The following is a 25,808-nucleotide window of genomic DNA, read 5'->3' on the forward strand; positions in this document are numbered from 1 at the left end:
GAGATGAAAAACTAGTAACCATTGGAGTGCAAATAAAACAAGAGCCATTATCTCCCAAACCTTCTCCAGCAAAGAGCAGGATATGTTCTGCCAGGAGTATAATTGAAACTCGGACTAATACATGTGTTAAAGTGAAAATGGAACCTAAGGAATATGTGTCCAATTCAGACTGTTCAGCTATCAGTGTTCACAATTACAGCCTACCTTATTCACATGGACTAAAACGCACCCGATCTACACCTCAACAGACACAAACACTTGTTTCACATAAACGCTTAAAGCGCGATCATCAAACAGAACCAGTGTTGAAATCGGTGGCACGTAAATTAAAATCCTCTAGTTTGGATTTAGTATCAGACTGTGAAGAAAATTGTGAGGGAAAGAGGACATTACATAATGTTTTGGAACGTAGGCGGAGAAACGATTTGAAAGACAGTTTTTATGTGTTACGTGATCATGTTCCAGAATTAGACAGTAAGGAGAAAGCTCCTAAAGTGTTAATATTACGAAAAGCTTCAGAATACATTCATTCTTTAAGACGGACAGATAACAAAAACACACGTGAAATCAGTGCTTTAAGACAGAAAAATGAAGCTTTAAGAAAGAAATTAGCAATGTTACAAGAAGAAATAGAAACAGATGATGATGAATATTCTATAGACTGACTAGATGAGATCTTGGTTCTACCTCTTTAAACTCTAGTATCGTGTGTGCTATTTTCACTGCCGTAGTGTTCAAACAGACCTTTTTGCTTCTTGGAGAGGAATTCTATTCATATGTTTTTAATATATCTCTCCTTGGCTGAAAAGGCCTGTTCCATAAATTTGTTGACCATTATACCGAGAATTCCATAATCATATATAATCACTAATTTCACTTATCATTTGTGTTCAGATCAGGGTTGTTGATTGCAGTGTTTCACCAGAAATTGAGTTGCAAAGTGAAATCAGCCAAATTTTTTAAGAATTATCTGCAAATCTTGCTAACTTTAAAAAAAAAAAAAATTTAGCATCAACAACCCTGATAAAATGATTTAGGGGATTGTCGTTATCAACTTTAAATGTACCCAGATTTAACTACAATTATACCAGACTGAAAACAAAAATCTGATATTTGTTGAATTGATTGCCCTGATTTGAGATGTTCTTTTTATTTTTTGATAATTGATTATCAAGACGTTTGAAGGTCTTCAATTGAAAGAAGTTAAAATAAGTTTTGCTTTATCCCACTTGAATTATGAAAATCAATTTTTGATGACTTGAATAAAATGTACATTTATTAATTATGAAGAATACCAGAATATAATATGTGTGGATGTTTTTTTGTGTTAAATCTACATTTTCAGGTATATAGAAGGTTTCATGTTCTGAATTACAATCCCCTAAATACTATGTTAATAGTGGCATTCTGTTAAGTTTTGTTAATATTGTATTTTACAAATATTATTTTTGTTTATGACTTTGTATATATGCAAATTATATCTATTTGTGTTATTGATACAGGGCTTTTTGAAAAGAGTTGCAATGTCTTTGGATAATAATCATTTTACACATTATAAGGAACTGCCATTGTATAAAACATTTAAACTTTGGGCATTATAAAATTGGCATTTATTTCATTTTGACAATTCCAATCACATTGTAGCTCTTGTGGCATTTTAATTTAACCCTCAGGTGTAGGGAAGTTTCTTCTGGTTTTCTTTTTTTTTTTTTGAAATGTCAAGCAGTGACCAGACAGGTCATTGAAAATGATTTGAAAACCTTAAATAAACGTTTGATTACTGAACTTTATAATGTTGTTTTATATCTGAGACAAAATTGTTCGAAATCTCCTTTCTATCTAAATGTTCCTTGGCTTCAGCATAATAAGTTAATTGGAAAAGTTTTGGATAGAGCACAGAATTTTTCGCCAATTGCAACTGAATGTAAATACTGGGATTCTTAATGTGCAGAACCCAATTCATGCTGTTTTTGATTTGAGAACAGGCTGTAGAACATTTGATTACTAAGTTGGAAGTTGGCATCATATTCTTGACATGTCCAACATTGATATTAGGGGCCAAAACCAGACTGACTCTTTGGGTGGTTGTGGTTTTTAATCAAGGTGTGGTGTTTAAAAGAATGTCATCCTTTTCTCAAAAATGGATGTTTCTTTGGTTTTCCTTACTCGATTATCGAGTAAACTCTAACAATCTGGGGAAGAGAAGTGAACTAAAATACCGGTAGATTTATCTCAATTGTGGAAATAAGAGTTCCTACATATTTGTCACTGCTATAATTTCAAATCATGAGATACATTGATACTTTCTTTTTTCAATTTTAAGTTGGAACACATTGCATCAAAAAGCAGTAGTATCAGTTCAGTAATTAAAAATTTCATTACAAGATTTTACAGCATTTTTTCCTTAATATTTTTTATATTGATTTAATTGTTGTCGTAGTCATATAAGAATGATTAAGTTGCCTCCCTTACTACATAGGTGGCGTTCATTTTCAAGATGGCAGCCCCCTGTAGAAGAATTCCAGTGGTTGTAGTTTTGGGAGCTACAGGAACAGGGAAATCCAAGTTAGCTATAGAAATAGGTCGTAGATTTAACGGCGAGATAATTAGCACTGATTCCATGCAAGTAAGTGCGTAAGAGAATAAAAGTCCCTTTTGGTGAATAGTGACTACTCTCTTACTGATCATCATGTACTAGTCTGTTACGATGGAATTGTTTCTATTTCTCACTCTCACTGTAGACTGTAAAGAAATATTTTCTAATATTAGACTAATATCTCAACAGACCTTCCAACTAATTAGTTTATAGTTAGTGATACTATCAGTTTTCAATTTCCTGATATAGATAAAAACATGACACTTGCTAAGCTAACGTTTCAATATGGGGAAAATTCATAAATCCAAACAATGGCTAAATTTGACTACCTTGTAAAAGCAGATTCCTACTCTCCTAAAATTGAAAACTTTTTACAGGGAACCAATTTTACTGATTTTTTTTTATGGAATTTGGGAATATCAGGTACATTCAGTAATAGTTTAATGTGCAGGGAATGACAAAAACTGAGATTACTAATGGGTTTGAAAAAAAATTGGACACAGTGTAGGAGCTTTTGTGCTGTACAAATAGTTTTGATAAATTCTTTTCGCAAAAGAGTGTTAAAATATGTGTGTTATGGCACAAAATATCTATCTTACCTGCTCTTTAAATACCTTCTTACTTTTTGTTTACCCAAATCCCGGATTTGTCAAATGTGTCAAACTGATAAATAAAATAAGTGTTAAACAAACGTCAGTGAATCTCAATTTTAGATAGTTATTGAACTGTAATGAATTGTGTTTTCAGATTTATAAAGGGTTAGATATTGTAACAAATAAAGTTACACCACAAGAACAAGATGAATGTCCTCATCATATGATTAGTTATCTTAGTCCTTTACAATACTCACATAATGTTGTCAACTTTAGAAATAAAGCTCTGCCCATTGTATCCTTTTTAAAACTAAGATGTGTTCAGCATGATTGAAAATACTTTAATCTAATTTATTTTGAGTCCTGAGTAGTCATATATGAATAGTTTAAAAAATGATTAATAGATATGAACAAATTTAACTAAAGTTAATTTAGTTTTATTTGATTATACACAATCTCATTTTAAAAAGCTTTACTCATTTCCAGTCTTGCCACCAGGTTGTTAAGCATATTAAGTGAACTTCGTAAAATTTTAAAAAGCTCAGATATATATGCATGATTTAATCCAAAATTAGATTTAGTTGACAAGTATCTGGGGAAACAGCTTTATGGAACAACAATCACTGGTTATTTTTTGTGCTTTTCCAAAATGCTGAGTATATTGTATGTACACACAAATGCCATTAAAAAAATTTCTTGACAAGTAATTCATAGATTGATAAACTGATATCAGAAGAAAAGGTACCAATCATTGTTGGTGGAACCAATTATTATATAGAATCTTTATTATGGAATTTTCTCATCAACAAGAAGGTGAGTAAGATTTCAGTAGTTTTTAATTGATTACATTTCAGAAATTGATTTGCTATCAGTTTATATCACTTTTGTGATCATTTTGATCAGTTGTGATCTGGTTCATGTTACCATGAGTGCTTACTGCATACTGTTATAATCAGGCCTATGTAAATGGTTATATTCAATAAGCATACTATTTCATAATAAATATTTGTATAAAGTTATGAATATTATCTAAAATCCTTTTATGATGGAAGTAAAGGATTATCTCTTAACCTTATTATTTTCTTCTTTAATTTTTAACATATGGTAAATGATACTTCAATACTTTCTTTGTGTAAAAGTCTGAAAGGATATTATAAGTAAGTTATTGGTTATTGTATGGGAACATGGCTTCTTTTCTCTGTTCAAGATAACAAAAACTAGTTTTAAACTTGTTTTATATGAGCCTATCATGCTCACGATTTTGGAACACCTGATGCCTCATTGATTAACTCAGTTGTATTGCAGAATCAAACCAGATGCACATATTTTAGTACATGAGATATTTTGAAGGGAATTAAAAGTAAAAGTTTATTATTATTAAAGTGAGACCAGGTTGGATTGGTAGTTTGACAGATGTTTTATGCCATATAGGATATCTCATCTACATTTCTGTTATTCTATCTTCTTTATTTCTCCTTCCTTATTTCTTTCCTCTCATTATCAACACTATCCCTTTCTTCTCAAATACAAATACTTCTAAGACATGCTTTTTTTTCTTTAGTTTTATTTTCAAACTTTCATGTATCAATTTTTCAGTGGACAATATCTGTTTCTATAAACTAACAGATTTTTGTATAAAAAAGATCAGAAGAATGTTTTAAAATCTAGACGGTTAATGTTCAAGTTTTGAATAAAGGAAAAAGGATAAAGATTTTCTTATATACCAATACCTCAAAACATGATTATGAATTTTGAAAATCTAGTCATCGATTTTGTTGGATTTTTGATTAAGATATTTTATAAAAATACAACTTTTTTATGATCTCTCTGTCAGGGATGTTGTATCATTATATATGCCAGTCTTGTCCAGTGGAGTTATAAAGCAGAAGCTTTGATTTTCATGTACAGTTCCACAATTTCCAGACTTCAGGCATTTTTATGTGTTACTTAGAGAAGGATAGAAGGATAGTTAATGTGATTTACATGGGAAAAAAGTGAGGACGAAGACCAAGGTTAAATTACATTCATAATATTTTGATTACATGTGAAAAACAGTTTTATGTAAAATTGGTGTGAAGTATAACAAATAGCACTATGTTTATCAAGTGCATCTTTCATTCATTACTTCAGTGTAATTTAACATAAATATCAGTGGAACAGATGTGAATCAGTATACATTTAAGTTCTACATCAGTTTAATGCTTGAATTTACTTAGAAAGTAACCGTGTTCATTACAGTATTATAGCCTGCAATCATTAACCCATTTTGTAATGATAAAGCAGCAAAAACCTATTCCAATGATGGTACCACGAAAATTTTCATGCATGTTTTATCTTGCTTCGTTCCTGTTCCAGAATTTTTTTATTGGCTTCTTTTTGTGCAAAATTCTGGGCTGATTTTCTAGGTTTGAAATGTGCTTTCATACTTCTTTTTCTCTGTGAAATGTAGATTTTTAACCGTTCTTTTCTTATGAAATTAAGGTCTGGAAATACAGGTCTTATTTATTTGTAGCCACTTTTGTATTCAAGAAATTAAGTTTACATTGTATTTTGCAATTAAGACCGAGATACAGGTAGTTCTTCCAGCTGTTTAGATCAGTAAGAAGACTAAGTTTTAAACCAGATATAAATGATCTGATACTATTAGATCTGTAAAAGCTTTTTTCTGTCTCAGTCTAAATATATAAACTATTTGTGTTGACATAAACTTAGTTCTTGAAATAAAGGCTGGACACGTTTTGAATTTGACATTTCTTACAGAATGTTGTCTAATAACTGTCAACGGCTAATAAATAAATGTAAATAACCAAAGTTTAAAGAAAAGAAAACTCCCTTCTTTCTTGCTAGACCACTTACTCTAGTAGAAATTTGAAATGATTATTTCTAGTTTAAAACACTTAATGATCTCATCTTTCATTTGTCAAATAAGATGCTGAAAAAACATAATATATGTAGCACAGGTTAATGCATACAGTTTGCAAAATATCAATTTATTTAGTTAAGTCTAAAGCTGGGAATAAAAGATATCGGCCATGATGTCATAGAGATGGGTTTGTGTAGCACATGATGAACAACTTTAACAGTTGTAAGTGTGATTTGTCCCACCAATTCTCCTACTCAAGTCAAGCATGTGTTATATTTTAAGCATATCATGGCTAAGCTAATTTCTCCTATAGACAAGGCACGTTGGCAGGTGTGGTGTACATTATGCAGGATTATCAATACAGTTGAAATTGAAAAAGTCAACACACAGACATGATTTGCTTCTACTATTTTCTACTGTATCGACAACCGTTCACTGCACGGGACACCATAACTTGTCTATTTCCACCTTTACACCTGAGAAATTTGTAATTTGACTTTATCAGAAGCTGAATGTCAATGGCAATAAAAAAAGACATGAGTGAAAATAAATGACCAGACATACAATAAACATTGGTAGACAATACACTGGTCAACATTATCTCTTCAACATTATTGACTAAAGGAAGTCTTAAACAAATCAGCCCCTAAATTCACTGTATTGCACTGGTGAAAACAGTAATAGAATATAGTGGTGTCAATATTGATAGAGAGATTTAAAGACAGGTAGAATTTTCCTCTCAAATCTTTCAGATATGTTACTGAGTTAACTTTTAACCATTGTTACCACAAAACATCACAAGATTAATATCCAATCAGTACAGTTGACTTCCTGTGAATGGTGGACATTTGGCATGCTTGACATTCAATGTTCACTTGTCTTATAACAGTGACAAATATCTGTATATGAACACATGGTTTAGCAGAGCTCGGATCAGTTTTATCAAGTAAATAAAAAACTGGGGTAATAACTAATCACATGCTGGTACCTAGAAACACTTGCTAAATTTTAGTTTTACACAACTGTTCTAACTCTTTAACAACTGTGACAGTTTAAAATATGGCTTCCCTGGTACTCTCATCTGACAACAAATAATGATTCTGAACATTCTGGGCTGTGGATTAGTCCTGCAGTTCTTGAGTATCCACATGGAGATTCTACTGTTAGAATATAATAATTTTATTTAGTAAATACACACTATATACTATGCTTTATATTTGTTCTCAGTGTTATGAAATTGATATAATAGGTATTTCAATACTAGTAATTTGCTTGTGATTTCGTGAAAGTTTGAACAAAATTGATTTATTTATAATACCAAAATCCAAGACTAATGATTTGCAGATTGTTGCAATCTATATATCTATATATATATAGAAGTTAAAGGCAGTATAATAGTTAAAAGTTATAATATTCTAGTATTGTGCTAACTAATCAGTTTGTCAATATCACCAGGTAAGTGTTAATCTGGCAGTAAAAGTTAAGTTTACCTGTCATAACCAACAGGTTGGATATTTCCGTCCATTCACCTCACCTGTATCAATTTAACCTAGTTTTCTAATAATCCTGTCTTTAATCACTAACAATTTCAAACATTCTCTTTCACCATCCCAAGGTCAAACAATTGACCTGTTGACTTAAGTGTGTGTTTTAAGATCTGTAATCAAATAGAAAAGTTATCCTTATTACCTTTTCTGCTAATTATCATGGATTTTTTTTTGTTCCAAGTAAGTTCTGTGGTAATAATCCATGTGCAATTCAAAATAAATACTGCTTCAGAAACATTGAGCATTTTGCGCAATACTTTGTGTTAACCTTGCTAACAGTTCAATTGAGGCCACCCTGATACAGCGACTAGATTTTATCTTATGCTGCTAAAGCATGTTTCATATAAATAATCCTCATCAAGACATCTTTGCCATGTATACTTGTGCTTAAAATTGACTAATGACTCAAGGGGTGCCTTTGATTTGAGGACATAACCCTTGTTTGGTACAGGTATTTTTAATTTTATAGATCAATATTAAAGGTAAAGCCTTTGTAAGTCTATGGTCACAATAAGAAAGTGAGATAGATTCATATCTTGTGAATCTAATGAACAGGGGGAAAAAAGCTGACATATCATGGATATTTTTGTTTCAAAGGCTTTTGACCTTATCTGTAATTTTTATACAAGATGTATATCAAAAATCTTATTGAATTTGTTTGTTCAAGCAGGAAAAAAGTAAAAATCTATTCATTCATTGAAAAAGAAAACTACCCGATCTTTCTCTTTCTTTACAAATTCTGCTCTTTTAACAGAGTGTAATAATTCAGTTAATAACAGGTTTTGATACTGTAACAGGAAAGTATTACAACATTATGAATGGTGAACTTGTCAAACTCCCACACCTTAATGTATTGTCAGTATGAAATAACATTTAAAAACTCAGGCTGACCTATATTTTAATTTAGGTTTGTGTATAGGTCATGAACCTCACATTTGGTTCTGTGTCTGGAATAGTTCCCATGAAAAGACCTCCCCCACATAAGAGTTTATGTAGTAATCTTAAAATTACTGTGTCTGGTAATGGTAACCTAATTTTTTTTTCCCACACTCTTTCATTCTTTTAGAGGAGAATCTTTCTGCTGTTACAATTTTTGGGTTGTCGAGTCATCGCTCATATTCAGTGAGTTTGTGTTATTTGTAAGAAAATCTGATGTCATGGTCATTGCTGTCAAAAATTGCCAAGGTGTCTCTTTTATCCCCCTTCATGTTCTGTCGGGATTTTATATCTGAAACTCAGGTCATAGGCTCCAAGTTAAGTGTATATTGACGTTTGCAGATTGTGCAATAATATCAGAGGAAACATTATTTTTATAATTAACATTACAGTACCATTCTTAATCAAATATTATTTAAAATATTAGCAAACCAAATGTACCAATTTCTTAGATTTAAATATACTGAATGGTTTGTGTTTTACAGTGCACACTGAAGATGCCTCAATAGTTGGAAAACAATTTGGACTTCTCTTATTGTACAGTACATGACACTTTCTCTGACACTTTGGATATACAGAAAATATAACAAATATTTTAATTTTACTTCATATTTTGAATAAAAATCCCTAATTGATTTTCATACTTTTTCCTCTCTATTCACAAGGTCCTAAACCTCCTGACTGTTCAGGGTAGAGTATCTCCCTGGGACCTGGCCACTAGACATAAGTAATATATCAATCAAATTAGTGAAATCTAAGCAGGGTGGTTGGGGGAAGATTACTTATTTAATCTGCTCTCACTTAATAATTATCTTGGAACAAGTGGTAACAATTACCTCCAACATGTAATTATTACGTAAAAACCTAGCCCCAGGCTGCCTCCTCACATCAACTCTGGTACTTATTAACTTGACCCTGGGGTCAAATAACTGGGAGAGTTAGAGGATGGGTAGATGTAATGTTTTGACTGAGAAATCTGTCATCCTGTAAAGCCATCGTTATGTTGCGGAAATACTCAGTTTAGAAAAATGATTTTTTTTTTTGGTGTTGTTTTGGCCTAAACTACATTCTAGCTTGTCTGAATGATGTAAATGTTAGGTTTCTAGTGAAAATGATTTAAGATGTGGGATGAAGGATGGAAATGAAAATGTCTAGAGTTTGTCAACATTATTTATTTTACCACCATCTTACACTTGGTTCCCTTGTTTTAACTTTCATTCAAAAAGTTTAAAATCTATGGTTACTAGGTTTGTGTCAATCTGGGAAATGTATATTTTCTAAAATATTTGAAATATTTGAGTGATTTATGATGATATTTTGAGTGACTAATTAAAAAAACTTGTTTTTTCTCAGGCTATCTGATATTAAAATAACAGTGTGAAGAGTTTAACTTGGGATTTAACCCCATCTTCATCATGGTATCATTACAATCAGTCATGGTCATTTCTATCAATTATTTCTCTGTTGGAGATATCTTAATATATCACAGCAGGCAGTAATATTAAGCCATAGGAAAAGTCATAATTTGAGACATATGAACTCATGCATGTACAAAACCAGATATGAAAAGTAGACAGAACCATTCCTTTACAATTAAGGTTTACTTAGGATCCTTTCTATTAAACTGGTTCTTGGCCAATGCTCTTGGCATTGATCTTTCCTGAATTATCCATTCCCATTTAGAGGAGGGTTGACTGAAACAATGAGGAAAGATGACTTATTGAAGGTCACAATATTTCACACACCAACCAAGATAAGAACCCATGATCACTATTTGTTAGATGTCACCAAGCAATGGAGTGATTAAATGGTATGTGTCTCTCTGTGTCAATTCCATTTTGAATTTTTAGAAATCAAGGAAATAGTAATTGACATGTCAATCTCCTTGACTTAATTTCAGTTAACATGTCCTGTTGTAGTATCTTTATGATCTGGACATGGTAACAATTACCCCTAAATTACTCTCTTATCTTTATTTACAATTTTAGCAACGAAAGTTTCTTCAATTTTTAATCCTTGACAAGATTATACTTGCTTTATCACCTTCTCATCTTGTTTAACAAATAAAATACCCTCAGGACAAGATTTCTATCACTTGTTTCTTTCTCCTTTTCATGCTTAATTAATGAAATTAATCAAACTTTACACATTAATGATACTAGTAAACTCACTCAGCCATCTTTAACTGTCTATTTCACTTACTTTCATTGGAGGAATTTTCAAATTTCAATGCAATACCTCTAGGGAAATAATACCAGAACAAAGGATAAGATAAGATGGCATGAACATTGGTTTTGTTAATTGTTACTCTAAGAAGGATGTTCTGTGTTAAGGTTTTCTTTTGAGACAATTCAAGTTAAGAAAACAGTTGTTAAAGATGCAAGGTTGAAGTGGCTAATAAGTGATTAGGACAAAAGGAAAGATGTCAACAGAAATGTAACTTGTTTTCTTAGTTGAAGATAAAGTGCATTTGTTGAAATGCTCTTTAGAATTAATTGCAAACCTTAATTTCTGAATTTTCTCTGTACAGTGGTGTTGTCAAAATTTCATTGATGAGAGGAGGGGGGGATTTTGGGATTTTAGAGGGTACTGGTCCTGGAGGGGGATCAGGGTACCTCCCCCTTTTCTTATCTAGGAAGTCAGAGAATGGATCTAAAGCAATTTGGGCAGTGAAAGTGGAATAAATTTTTCCTTTTTTTCAGTCCCAAAGCAGGCGCCTCCCTAAATACTGTATTAAAAATCTGAACTGTTCTCATTGATTATGTAATCTGCAGTCCCAAAAGTGAAACTTCAAGAAATTTGAGATTGTTCCATATCAATTGATCTGTAGCCAATGATTCAGAAAACTGTATTATCATCTTATCTTGTATTTCCATTTTTTTTAATCCAGGGTTTCAAACTGGGGATAATTTTGACTTTTTTGGGGTGATAATGCTAAATTATAATAAGTTATTCTATTCAGTCAGGCTATATTCCCTGACATGAAAAAGATAGAAGAAAATGATCATGAAATTGTAAGGAATTATAGGGGTGAGGGAGTAATGCAAGGATCAAGGATACTAAGAGAGGTAATAGATAGAAAATGTTTGAAAACCCCTGGTTTAATCCAACAGAACAATATAAGAAAATTAATGAAGGTAATAAATGTTGTATTTCGACATATTTTATGTTTTTTTTTTATGAATGGTATGATGTCTATCCTTGTTATAAGGAACTAAACAGTAGTGATAAAAATAATTGAAATATCAAGTTATTATTTTATAAATGTCACACTACATCTGGACTAGCTGTAACATTTCAATATAATCTGACATTATTAACATATATATTATTACATCATTGGTATTTATATACTTCTTTGTTTAAATTTTAACAAAGAAATTGTGATCTTTTATACCTTACTTCATTTCCTAGATCAATTTTTATCACTTTTTTTTAGTTTAAAGGGGTTATCTCTGAGTTTTAAAATAAATCTGTTTGCACCTAACATGATTAAACATGCATAATAGAACAGAATTTTTTGGTCAGTTTTACGCCAGGTTTTAACATATATAGCATTCTTTTCCAACCACAGAAAAAAAAAATTTAGACCTGAGAGTGCAATAATGGATGAAGCATTCCTGCTAGGTTTTCAGTCAAAGGGTAATAACATGCATGGTAAATACTCCTTCCCTGTTGTCTCTAAAAACTTATAAAAGTTCAGGTAGATTTACCACAAATGTTCTAGTCAAGAGAACATAACCCTTGAGCCTTCACATTTGAGAGAATCCATCTTTAATATGAGAAAAATTACAATTCAATCCTGGACATTTTGCCTTTTTGAACTGGGAATTCTTTTTTTTTGGATTCAGAAGAATAATTTTGGATATATAGTAGGTCTGGTATAATCTGTATCTTCCACTTCCAATCTACTATTGTTTAGTAGAGTAAGATATATAGAAATAAGTTAACTACTTGAAATGTTTTCACTCTAAAACCTTCACCTTTTCTAGTTTATTTGCCTGGTTAATGACTGTTAAAGATGTTTTTGTAGAAATTTTTGGAAAAACAATTTTTGAAGCCCCAGTTTATGTGATAATAATTCTTCTGAAACTTGCCATTGTGTGCTTGAAAGAACCAGGGTGTTTAATTTATACTGATATCTTCATGAAATATGACTTGCTGTCTTTTAACAACCTCTGATAGATTCTATACGTGTTTCAAACTGTTGTTGAGTCAGACATATGAGTTTTGACACATTTTAGTAGGTGGAGAAAACTCCCCGTAACTAGCCTAGGGCCTAAAGGCGGGGAGAGGGACAATTTTTTAAGGGGGGCTAAACTATGTGATTCAACAAGTAATTCAAGTCATCGGAAAATATTTACATTAGGGGCCAAATATTTGTAAAGGGGGGCCTGAACCCTCTGCCCCTTAGTTACGGGCCTGTGGATTTGATAGCAGTTCTATCACCATTAACGTTTGTCAAGTTTCATATATTATTAAAAAGAAAGTATGATTATGGTAATTGTCTATCTGTTATTATAGTTGATTGCACTCATAGTCACTAGCAGTTTGACACATTGATGATGTCACTTTTAAGACTATTTGAAATTTCTTGGAATCAAAAGAAAATCTAGAGTAAGAACATTCTTCAATTACAAGCAACTGATAATGTGAAATACTTTTCATTATTCTCCATGTCTCATCTGAAAAGACATCATTCTTTTTCCTCCTTACTCCTAATTAGTCTTATTAGTCTGTTCTTGATTAATTGAGAAAATGATGCAATAGTTTATGGAAATCAACGTTATTTGAAAGCACTTTCTCTATTGTTTTAAATCATGCAAATGATTTTCATAGAAATGAACAATGCTCTTCAAAATCTACTTGTGTGTACTTTTCTAATGTTAATAGATGATGCAAGGAATGAACAATAGTAAATCAATATGATCTAAAACATCAATATCCTGTTCTTTATCTACTCTGTTAGTAAAGAAAGTTTGACTATAATTTGTAAGAAATGTAGTAACAGAGGTTGGTATGTAAATATAGACAGTCAATAAGATAGACATCAATGAAAGAAAGAAGGTCAACCATGTTTTTTCACCTGGATCAGGAAAGTTTCTTAACCTTACTTCATTACTACCATACAGGTCAGCAGACGGCCTGTGTCTGTTAACTTCAAATGTCTCTAATTATTAACTGATGTTAGCAGGAAATTTTGGATTTGTAAATAATATGCATTTACCTTACTAGATTGATCAATTAATCAGCTAAAAAATATTTACAATAAAGTATCTAAATCTACCACAGGAAAGACAGATAAGATAGGTTTCAATTTGAATAAACAGTACTAATTGTGTGTTTTAGATGAATGTTGTATGGCACATAATTATTGAATGTCTGATATATGTTGAAATGGAATGGAATTTTATACGAGTTACTGTTGAAATGGTAACACCATACACCATGGAGTCAGTCCAACATCAATTTCTTATGAATAAATGATGCATTCTTCTCTTACCCTGTCAGCTTTCACCCCTCAATGCTTATGCATCTATTATGTGAATTTTGCATAAGCTTGTGCAGAGTGTTGGGATTTGAAACTGAAACTGTTATGAAATTTGCCAGTTTGAATTCAATAGGTATTCAGATAACCAATTTGTATACTCTTCATTTTATTAGGGTTGTAACCTCATTACTGAATGATTAAGCAGAATTACAAGATTGTGAAATTGTTTGTTTATGATATCTAAGATGTTCTAACTTCTAACTATTTATATAAGTATTGTGTTCATAGTACAATTTTTTTAATTCTATTAATATTAATTCTGTATCTCATCCTTGTTTTTATAATTTTACTAAAAATGATAAACTGTCAAGTTTTATTAACTCTGATGAATAAATATTATAAAAAATGATATCTATAAAAGAGTCTTGTCATATGTTTGTGTTTCTAATGTCCACATCAAAGGTTAAGTGTAAAATTTGATAACTGAATGACCTTGACATGATGTTTTGGCCACTGGCCATCATATCTTTTGATTATTTATTTTCTTAAAGAGACATTAGATAAATCATTTGGGCTTTGGACAGGTTTGTAAGAAAGTGTTTGAAGAGCTAAATGAATGTCATTATAAACTCATGCGAAATTAATTTTTTAAAATGAGGTATCAGCTAGGTTTGTTAGGTTGATAAAAGATGGTGACCAGTAAACTATAAAGAGAGAATATAATTAGAAGAGTTAAAGATTGATGATAAATGATGATTTATAGAATTTCATTGTCCAAATTTTCTTACTCAAATATACTTTATTTCTGTCATAAATTATGGTGTGTGTGATTTGTAAATATTTTTCAAGGAAGATAGAAAGATAACTTAAATCACACGGTGTTGTTTGATATTTTAAGATCTGTTTTGTATTCTGTTCATGCACTTACAATGATGGTTATGATACTCAGATAAGTTTCATATTCTAATGCTTGCCTCCTTATGATCAGGGTACACAGTTCAAGATGGGTATAAATTGGATTAATATGGGGGTATCAGTATATTGTGTACTTTGTATAGAATAGATTAAAGTCCATTCTTTAATCGTGTTTTACCGTGTTATCATTCTTTGGCTATTTTACTATCAATTGATAGGGTGTTCTTCTTATTTGTTTTTTTTATTGTTCTGGTCCATCCATCAGTCACTTGGCGGTCAGTGTCAACATTTATCATATTTCACACCTAAGTACTACTAGAGACAATGTCCAGATTACAGAGAACAATACTCAGGTTTAAGGAACAATATAGAAGGTTTAGAAGCAATGTTATCTTGATCAAAATAAAATTAAGCTTGGGTATACTTTATCAGGTTACTAGATCTGATCCTTAATCTTCTAATAATACACTTTGATTAAATTTGTAATGTACTTACTAAATTTAGTAGTTGGTACTAATCCTATATACAACAGTTAGACTTTATTTATTACTTACCTCTCATGTTACTATTTTAACGGTACTAACAACTTAATGTACCTTTTAATGTTTTATATCAAATTGATCTTGTTTAATGTTAAAATATTAACAATATTGTCAATCTTAGTATAACAGTTGTTATTTTGTGATAATATTATTGTCAGACTTTGAACAGTTATAAAATAACAATAACAATCATGTCTGTCCACATGGGAACAACAGTCTTGACAAACAAAAATATTTTTAAAAGTTCGATGAGAAAAAATGTAGAATCTCTTTGATGGTCGATGAGGACAAAACATGTGTGAGGTTCTCATGGTATTTTAAAATTGGTACATTGAGTACAGGTATACTGAAAAATCTTACCACTTCTGTTCTTGGTTTAGCTGAGGTTTCTGAAAACTCTTGGGAAGCTATGTTCAACTGCTTAAATCTGCAATTCATTCAAATATTGTCAAAATTAATATTTGAAATAGGAAGCATTTTTATGTGTAGTTTCACTACTAAATTTTACAATGGTCAACATGTGTTATAGAGATATACAATTTGTGCAGTTGATCAATGTATTAATATATTCAGACAAAGATCACAAGTGTCACATTTAATGAAAAATTACTAAAATTCCAAATCCCTATCATAAATGAAAGATTAATGAATTTGCTCACAAAGAATTTGAAATAAAAGAATAGCTGACTGTTGAGTTTGTCTTGAGATTATTGTCAATGTTCATCAATTATTGAAGTATGAATCAACAAGAATCAATGTGTTTAATCATTAAGACAGATCAAGGTGTGAATTGTTCTCTATAAAGTTAAATTATTGACATAGTTTGTATTTGATGGTCACCTGAGGCAAATAGTGGGAGTTATATTTTTAAGACATAAATAATAATATATTTCCTGTTGTTTTAAGCTATTTATGATGATTATTCATTTTCTGTTTGGTTCCTAGATATTTTTAATTCCAGTAACGAATATCTTGATAAAACAATATATATATATATATAGAGCAGTGGTTTGTAACTAATAGTGCAGACACACAAATGGTCTTGGTTGGTGATTTTTGTCGACTACTAAAGTCTTGTCATGAATTTCACTAACTGGGTGCGGACACACGAGGAGACAGAAAAATCTCCAGTCGGTCGTTTTCCACTAATGGCAATAATAACCATGTGCATATCGTGCAAATGAAGGGAAATTAATCTGATTGGATGTTGGATGATGACGCGCTGTCTTGCAGACGATATATCAATTGGTGACAAATATCAAACTGGTTTCGGCAACAGGCACATGTTAGATTTTACTCAAGATTCGAGTCGGCTGTTTGTAAAGATTCTACTACCCACAACCCCTTTTTCCAAGCCTCTTGAGCATATTCCTTAAAGTTGTATTGCCTAAAAATCAACAATTGATTGAACGTTCAAAAGTGGCCTTGAACTCTTCTTATACTGAACTTGGTTCTGCAATGAGTGTTTTAGATAGTAATATTTTTTAAGCTAAGCTAACTAACTTCTGGTAGGATCCCAAATAGAAATACAGGGTTAAAAAAATTGTATATCTTTGCCTTAAGAAACATGCAAATAAAGAAGAAGATATTGCCCTGAAGCAGAAATGCTCTAGATTATTTGACATGAAAGCCTAGTTGAGTGTTAAAATGATTTATCTAGAGATGAAATGCTCATAAATTACTGTATAAAATAAGTCTATAAAGTGTTGTAAAACTAAGAGGTAGTGACTAATAAAAGTGTTCATGATTATTATTAATAATATTGACACTATGGATGTCTACCTACAGTACTATGTACCTATATTTATTGTTTATAGATAGGGTAGAGACAGGTAAACATCACTGTACTCTCCTTGTCCTGTCTCCCACAGTTCTTGACAATGGTCAATGTCATAAATTATCATTGGTTATATTAAGATTTACAAGAGTGATTTTAAAAATCATCAGCTTTGTTTCCAAAAGCTTGACAAATCTGGCCTTACCAATTCCACAGATGATAATAATATTGCCATATTTAAGGCTTGACATTAAAGTTGGATTGCTAGTTAATGACATATCAACTGTATTCTGATTTGCATGAGGCACAGGGACATTGTAGAAAATCCGGTAATGTCTTAATGGATTTTGTATAGATACCAAAAGTTAGGACCTCTAAAACCTGTCTATGAGTAACATTCATTGCTGCTATGATTGAATTGTGTTAGATGAGAGCCCCTATCAATTATCACTGGCTCCAGCTTACCTATATCACTCTAAATGATGTCCATTTAATGAGGGCATTAAAAGACAAAGTAGAATATAAAGGGATCATAGACGTGTCCTTAAATTCACCTGTTTAAGTAAATATTGACTTGCTAGAGTATTTATAATGTTATATATATGTTATCTTGTATTTAGTATCTATACACTATCTTTCAACATAATTTTGTCTCCCATACCCTCAATAAAACTACCTACTTTCCCCTAAAATAGGCCATTTCTTGTCCTTCCAATATTTTGGTATCAAATGATGCAATTCTGTGTCTGCTCAGGACATTTTCTACTTCCATCGAATTTTCTTGAACAGCTCAGATATACATTTATAATCATTTATTTTTACTTCTATTTGATACGTAATATCATTAAACGGTCAGTAAGATATGATTTTTATGGCCAAATTTTATGTTTTACTGTTTTTTAAAACTTGTTCATGATATCTAACCACTTGATAGGCACCATTTTACTATCAAATTGACATACCAGTAGTTGATAGGAAGTACAATAAGGAGATCAAACTGAAAGTACTGCAGGCTGTTTGTCTTATTGATGAAATTTACCCTCCTGAATCCCTTTATAAAGATTGATACATAAAACGACAAAGTATCAACAGTTATTGAATGAAATATGGTAAATAGATAAGATGTAGATCATTCATCTTTGAACATGTTTAATTTCCAACTTTGTATGTTTACTCACTAGACCTTAGACAATCGAGACAATAGGTTATTGACCCCTACCTATATCAGATAATCTTTATTTACATTATATTTACTTTTAGTAACTTATCTGTTCAAAATTATGCATTATGCTCTTCATCAGATTCAAAAAGCATTTAGAGTAGCCAAGATAGCATATGCAGATCTGATAATTTTAACAGTAATACCTATTTATCAAATTATTTTGTAAATATCTTTTACTTGTCATAATTATCACATGCATGTGCTGTCAAAGTGCATAGCTTTGCTAATTTTTCCAGCACATCTACGCAAGGCCACAGGTATTGGGTATTGAGTCTGACTTCTCAGGTTTTTCTGTCTTTTTTCTGGGCTATTTGATATAGGTACCATGTGTTAGGTAGAAAGGTAAATGATGGATATTAAATGATGAAGAAAAATCTCATGAATCCTTTTGTCTTGTGTGAAACAGTAGGTCAAAGTGCAAGAATTCTCTAGAAATGAAAGCCATGTGTGGAAAAGGTTGATCCCAAGAAATCAAAACAATGTGTTGTTGTTGGTTGATCTTTAAACATTTATTGAACTATTGTTATAGAGTAAAGGTGTCTGTTCTCTTGGTAATTTGGTTTATGGTCTAAGGGAGATAACTCCACTTGATATAAACTTATTTCACACTTCACCCCTTTACACTCTTCAAATGTTGTGTTTTATTAGCTTATATTTATGTAAGATTATGATCATTAAAATGACTAAGTCTAGTGACTTGTGGTTGATTTGATTTAACACATGATATATATTAGTGATGGTTATTAATATGTGAAGTATCAAGAAGATTCATTATTTGATATATTAAAACAATAGTAGAGAAGCTGAAGATATAAAATCAACATGATTAGTGTCAGTAACATCCTGTCACCTGTCAATATAGATTGTAGCAGGAAGACCGTTATTGATATTTGACACTTTTTGTGTCTGGTACTATCTGATTTGTGGCTAGATTAATTAACATCAATATTCTGTAGTTATTTTGAATTCAATAGTCCATCATACAATATTAATTGACTTTATAAATTAAACGATTTTACCATCCCTACTTGATAACTATGAAAATTAGGTCATGCATCATGTAACAGAACAACATGGTATTCTTTGAAAGATGAAAATTGGAGCTAAAGGGCATGAAATTGTGCAACTCATTTCATAAAGTTCATATTGCATAGAACTTGTTTAAGATCCTCTATGTAGGAGTTGGATTGGTTATTCACTTTTGTATTGTAAAACTTGAATGGGTGAAAGATGCTTTTCAAAAAGATAAATGTCTCCAAATCAGCCTATAACAGTTAAATTGATTAATATTTGGCACAAAGAATTTAACATCATAAGAAAAATTATGTCATTGTTTCAAAATGCTAAATTGTTGCAAATGTTTTAGGAAATTATTTTAATTAGAATATCTATAATTAATTTCAGGATGTTGAGAAAGCCAAGAATACAGGATCTGGTGATGAGGCAGAGTCATCATCCTTGGAAAAGTCAGAACAAAAAGAGGCAAGTTCAACAGATGATTCTGAATTAAAGAAAGAAGAAGATCCATCTGTGGCTGGTGTAGACACGATTCAACTTCATAAGAGATTACAAGAAAAAGATCCTGAATTAGCCAAGAAAATTCATCCCCATAATCGTAGAAAAATAGTCAGGTATTGATGTTATGAAATGTTTTCAAGCCTGTCCTAATGCTCCTTGTCTCAGTAAGTTACATTTTTGGGCTTATGAGTAATTTTCATCAAAGCAATGAAACACAATCAATGGAGAAAATCCTGTGTGAGGTTTTACCTGGTTCCATCCTATTCTTGACTTTATGATTTAGCAAGCAATAGATTTAAAAACACTTTTGATAAGAAGATCTATATTGATATACAATGTATTCTAGAGCTTTAGAAGTATATGATGTTCATGGTGTAAAAGCTAGTGATATATATAAAATACAACAAGAAGATAGTGGCAGTAACCAACGTGGTGTTTTACGCTACACTGATCCTTGCTTAATCTGGATACAAACTGATCATGATGGTAAATATTGTTTTGTTATCATAGTTGAACTATATTTCAGTATTAATAATCAAATAAACTATATTTCAGTATTATTAATTAAATGAACTATATTTCAGTATCAAGACAAATGAACTATATTTCAGTATCAAGTCAAATGAACTATATTTCAGTATCAAAACAAATGAACTATATTTCAGTATTATTAATTAAATGAACTATATTTCAGTATCAAGTCAAATAAACTATATTTCAGTATTATTAATTAAATGAACTATATTTCAGTATTAAAAATTAAATGAACTATATTTCAGTATTAAGTCAAATAAACTATATTTCAGTTTGAACTATAATTCAGTATTAATGAACAATATTTAAGTTTGAACTATGTTTCAGTATTGATAAACAGATGAACTATATTTCAGTTTTGATAAAGAGATTGAATGATAGAGTTGATGCTATGATAGAAAAGGGTTTATTAAAAGAATTGAAAGATTTTTATGATGAAAATTTTCAGCAAACCTTAGATAATAAAAGGTAGACATTTATATGTTTACTTATCATTGAAATTTTCAACAGGTTTATGAATAAAGCTCGACCATAGTTTATACTTTTAAACATTTAGAACTTTCTTTCTGTAATCTTTATCAATATTCTAATATACTTTGTGTTTCTATATGCAAAATAAACTCTATGACAGAATTTTTGATTTTTAGGAACTTAGATTATGAATCTGGTTTGTTTCAATTGATTGGTTTAAAAGAATTTAGGAAATATTTAAGGTTGACTGAGGAAGAGAAAAATTCAGATAAAGGGAGAGAACTACTGGAAGAAGGTAAGGAATACCACAATCCTTTCTCATGATTGGTGATTCATTTTGATCTGTATATGTTGCCTCTTTCTCTCACTAGAGGGTGTATGCAGTCCATTGTTGAATTGAGTAGCACTATTCAGGTGAATGATCAGACATCTAGTTCTCATGCAATTTACCAAAATTTGCTTACAGAGACTGAGTTCACTGCCTGACTGTTGTTACCATACTCATGCTATTCATATATTGAACCCATTCCACTTGCTGAACCTTAATCTTGTTTTAGAAGTTTTAAGATTTTAAAAGAGGATGTTCAGGAAACTTTCTCTTGGATTTTCAGGAATTGAACTGTTAAAAATAGCTACAAGGCAATATGCTAAGAAACAAATACGCTGGATTAAAAACAGATTTTTGAAATGTAAGTGTCTGCATTAATGTTGATATTTGGTTCTAAATCACGAATAAGTCAAATGATAAGTTTTACTCCTTTTCATGTTGTCTATCAATCAGGAACAATGCATTGTTATAGCAACATATTAAATTTGGCCACCACTTTTTATTTCTGGCTGTCATGTCAATCTTATTTTTAAATATTTTCAATGATATTTATTATTGTATGTTATTAGCACAATCTACAAATGTACCACCAGTATATAGTGTTAATTCTACACATGTTGACCAATGGGATGAACTTGTTTCTAAACCAGCCATGAAAACAGTCGAAGCATTCATGAAGGTAAATAAATATTCTCAAATATGCAAGTCCAATTCTTACCAAAATACAGTAATATTTGTGTGAAAACAAACCAAAAAGTCATCATATCCTCATCCTTGAGAATCATTTAGATATGATATTCTATAATGACAATATTTTATAAGGTTTACAAAGAATCCTTATTACCATCTGGTCTGTGGCCGAACATCTTGGCATAGATCTTTTTCCGGATTGTCCGTTTCGATTTACAGCATGGTCGACTTGACTTATCAATGACAACCATATGTTTGATATAACCAAGAAAATGTTGTGATATAAAGAACCAAAGCTCTAACAGAATGTGCTTCAGAACTCCATAAACATGTAAATGATAATGCTAATGCACGAAGATCAGTTGTAGTTTTAAAGGGATGTATTCATCAAGCAACAGGTTAATAGACCTCCATTTGAGCTATGTTTATATAATGTTTGTATATAATTTCCAGGGTATAAAACCAGATATTGTCCCTGAACCCTTCACAGAATTCAAGACTGAATATGAATATAATATATGTGATGTTTGTAATGGTAAAGTTTTCATCACTAAATTTGAATGGGAAAGTAAGTGTAGCCTGATTTAATATTTAATAATTATTTTCATATGAGTGGTTAGGGTGGTTGAAAGGTAACATGTAACTATTCAACAAAAGGTACTGGCACAGGGTTCAGAAAGAGCTGACCAATAAAAGGTTAAGGTGCATATTTTTTGAATGGAAATTTCGCATTATTTCTAACAAATATACCTAAAGATAAAAGAAAGTTTAATGTAATATTTTATTTTAATATCTAATTTTTGAACTCTATTAGTGTAATTTAAATCACCAAGAGTTTTCATTGTCATTAATCTAAAGCCTGCGAAAACAAGTTTTTATTGGAATATTTGAGTCTCCACAATGATTTAATTACAGACCATATCAGTTGTAAGAAACATAATAAATCATTGGTCAGAAAAAGAAAAAGAGAGGGAAAATCTGATATTAAGAGGTAAGGATAAAATATGGTGGTGTATTCCTTAGAGGGACAGATTAGCCATTCTCGAGGGTTGATTTTTGTCTTTAATGTCTTTGTGTAAATGGTTTTCAGAACTGCTTGAAAAATTGTATAATTCCTTCAAAATTACCTCAAACCAGCCCAGTCGTTAGAGTGAGAATTAAGCCCCAGGAAAACCCTCTTCAGTTCAGCAGAGATTGATTCAATTTGTACAAAATGATATCGATTTTGATACGTTTTTGACAGCTCAAAATTGTCAGAAATGAGTTCTCTGGGCCTTTAATTCTTCAAATTAGTACAAAATCTGAGCCCCAGCACCAATTTATTTCTGGCGACAGATGCCTCAAACTAGGAATTATCTATCTTTTTCAATAGATATTATTTCTATACATGGCACAAGAAATCAAGTTTCTGTACAAGAATGTTATTAAAACTATATGCTTGATGATAAAGATATTTTGTAAGTAGTTTTGTAGTAATTGTAATATGCAAATGTATAAATTTACTGTACATTGTATTTCAGACAGAAGTTAGAAGAAGACCAATCAAAAGAAACAATAGAAGAAATGAGTTGACAGTAAAATAGTTTGTATTTTTTATGTCATAAATAAAATATATTTTGTAAATAGCATTGTCCACTATGATATTGTCAATTAATTTACTAGATCTGAATATTGTGGGTCAATTCTAGTCGTTAAAAGCATTGTAACAAAGTTATACAGTTGGGAAGCATTTGCTTAACCATTCGATAGGAGCCGTGATGATTCTTTGAGCTAGATGCTTGCTGGCTGATGGTGAGAAAAGCGTCGTGTCATTCAGATGGGACAATAAAATGAAACATTTTATGCTACGGGCTAAAGATCTCTCGACAGTTGGAAATGGAAAAGAGCAGGATGATGCTGCTGTCCTGGCAAAATTTCCTTCATTGCACACTGCATCAATAAAAAAGATACATGTACATTAAAAAAGGGATATAGATTTTAGAAAAAGATTCCTATCCAATAAATGTAAAAGTACCATAATCAGATCACTGCACTTGAGTTTTCACAACGAAATTGAGTTCTATCAGCTGTTAACCAATAAATAAACATGATATGAAAATCACAATTTTTAGTTCAAAAGGCTGCTGAATTCTCAACAACTAACCAGATATTTATTTAACATAATTTATTGAACACAACTATAGAGATTCAACAAGCAATAATATAGTGTAAGTTACTTGAGAACTAGCACTATAATAAATACAATAGTACAACTCTTCTAGAGATATATAGGCATATATGAGCCTTACCAAAGGAATTGTTTGATATTAGCTTCTTGTGATACTTTTAAATAAAACAAATATTTTATGAAATTTAGACTGTTGTGACCTCAAGATCATTAATTTCTTCCACAGATATGATCCGTGACATGACAATATGGGTATCAATTTTAGTGGTATAATTGAACTTTGACTCTTAATTCTGAAAACTTAGCAAATATTTAGGCAACTGTGTCACTTATACTGTATATGGGAACTAATGCAACATACAATATGTTGAAAATTTCTCGATGTCATTATTGAAAGCTACAGGGTACATTTTTTCTTGAGTAGTATGGTTGATATTTCTTAGTTTTAAAAGTATCAACATCATGTACTAAACTGTAAATTTGGATTTAAGGAGTACTGTGACATGAAATTAGGGCTGATATCATTCTATACATTGGGGTGAATATATTAACAATATGAGATAACAAAGATAGAACACAACCCATTCTTATCTTAACTTGATGAGGTCAAACAGTTATTTAAACATAATTTTACTAAAGTTATATTGCCTTATACAATATCTAATCTTTTATTTTAGCTCCTTCATATTCACTGAAATTTATGTTTAAATAATCTATTCATAATTTTGTTTTATATTTTCTGTATTCCACTTCAATATGAGTTCAATCAGACTAATATTCTTAAAGGGGATGTCATGGTTAAACTTAAATATTTACTTTTATGAATATTTCATGCACAAGACCTTTACTACAAATTTCGAAAAATCACTCTTCATAATAATTCTCACATCACCCTTCTTATAACAATATAAATAACATTTGGTTAAATTGAAAAGGCTTAATTAACATTCAAACGATGGCACTAACTGATAAATACTTTAACATATATACATATCACAAATATAATATGAGCAACACTCCAGTGAAAAATGCAAATTCTGAATGAATAACTTTATATATAATGACTTTGAATTCCTCCTCTTCCAGTAATTTGATTATCAACTCTTTACAACTAACTAGGAGCTAAGCTGATCATTGCACTGTTCATAAAACTTAATACAATAGACAATATATAACTCATTTCAACACATTTAGTCAATTTTCTTCCATAATCATAACATATCACATTTCTGCAGATATAACCATCAATATTTACAATAATCATCCTTTTGAGGAATCAATTTTTACAACCAATGATATCACAAACAACATTGAAAATGAATACTTAAATCAGGTAATGTTATAGCCTCTAGTGATACTTGTTAATGTAATCATATATAACAGAGAAAATACTATATTACTTTGTAATCATATATCACTATAGATAGAAAATATAGACATCAGTTTAACAACATGAGTTTTCGGCAGGAAAAAGATTAGTAAGTACAGATTCTAAAGCAAATGACTATAACATTCTATGAGATTAAACTTCTTTTACTATCTCTACATCACATTCATTTTGATTACATCACAAATACATATGTAACCATTTTAATCATTCTGATGCTTACATTTTCTT

The 25,808-nt window shown here is 30.8% G+C and overlaps 2 protein-coding genes across 2 annotated transcripts; both read left to right on the top strand.

Annotated features, from left to right (window-relative positions):
• Nucleotides 1–380: 380 nt before the first annotated feature.
• LOTGIDRAFT_88480 (hypothetical protein) lies at nt 381–626 on the top strand (the record flags this gene model as incomplete). Its single annotated transcript, XM_009062730.1, has 1 exon — nt 381–626. A coding segment is annotated over one exon (246 nt), but the record flags the coding sequence as incomplete, so codon positions are not given.
• A 1,871-nt stretch (nt 627–2,497) lies between these two features.
• On the top strand, nt 2,498–23,643 carry LOTGIDRAFT_219332 (hypothetical protein; the record flags this gene model as incomplete). The annotated part of the gene is made up of 12 exons (XM_009062731.1): nt 2,498–2,626; nt 3,344–3,484; nt 3,904–4,006; nt 19,963–20,113; nt 20,347–20,486; nt 20,891–21,002; nt 21,182–21,300; nt 21,617–21,694; nt 21,903–22,012; nt 22,477–22,591; nt 22,939–23,014; nt 23,544–23,643. The coding sequence occupies 12 exons, from the start codon at nt 2,498–2,500 to the stop codon at nt 23,593–23,595; spliced, it is 1,326 nt and encodes a 441-aa protein (XP_009060979.1). The 3' UTR covers nt 23,596–23,643.
• Between the last annotated feature and the right edge of the window lie 2,165 nt (nt 23,644–25,808).

Source organism: Lottia gigantea (assembly GCF_000327385.1).
Source record: "Lottia gigantea unplaced genomic scaffold LOTGIsca_53, whole genome shotgun sequence".
In the NCBI taxonomy this organism is placed as follows: domain Eukaryota; kingdom Metazoa; phylum Mollusca; class Gastropoda; family Lottiidae; genus Lottia; species Lottia gigantea.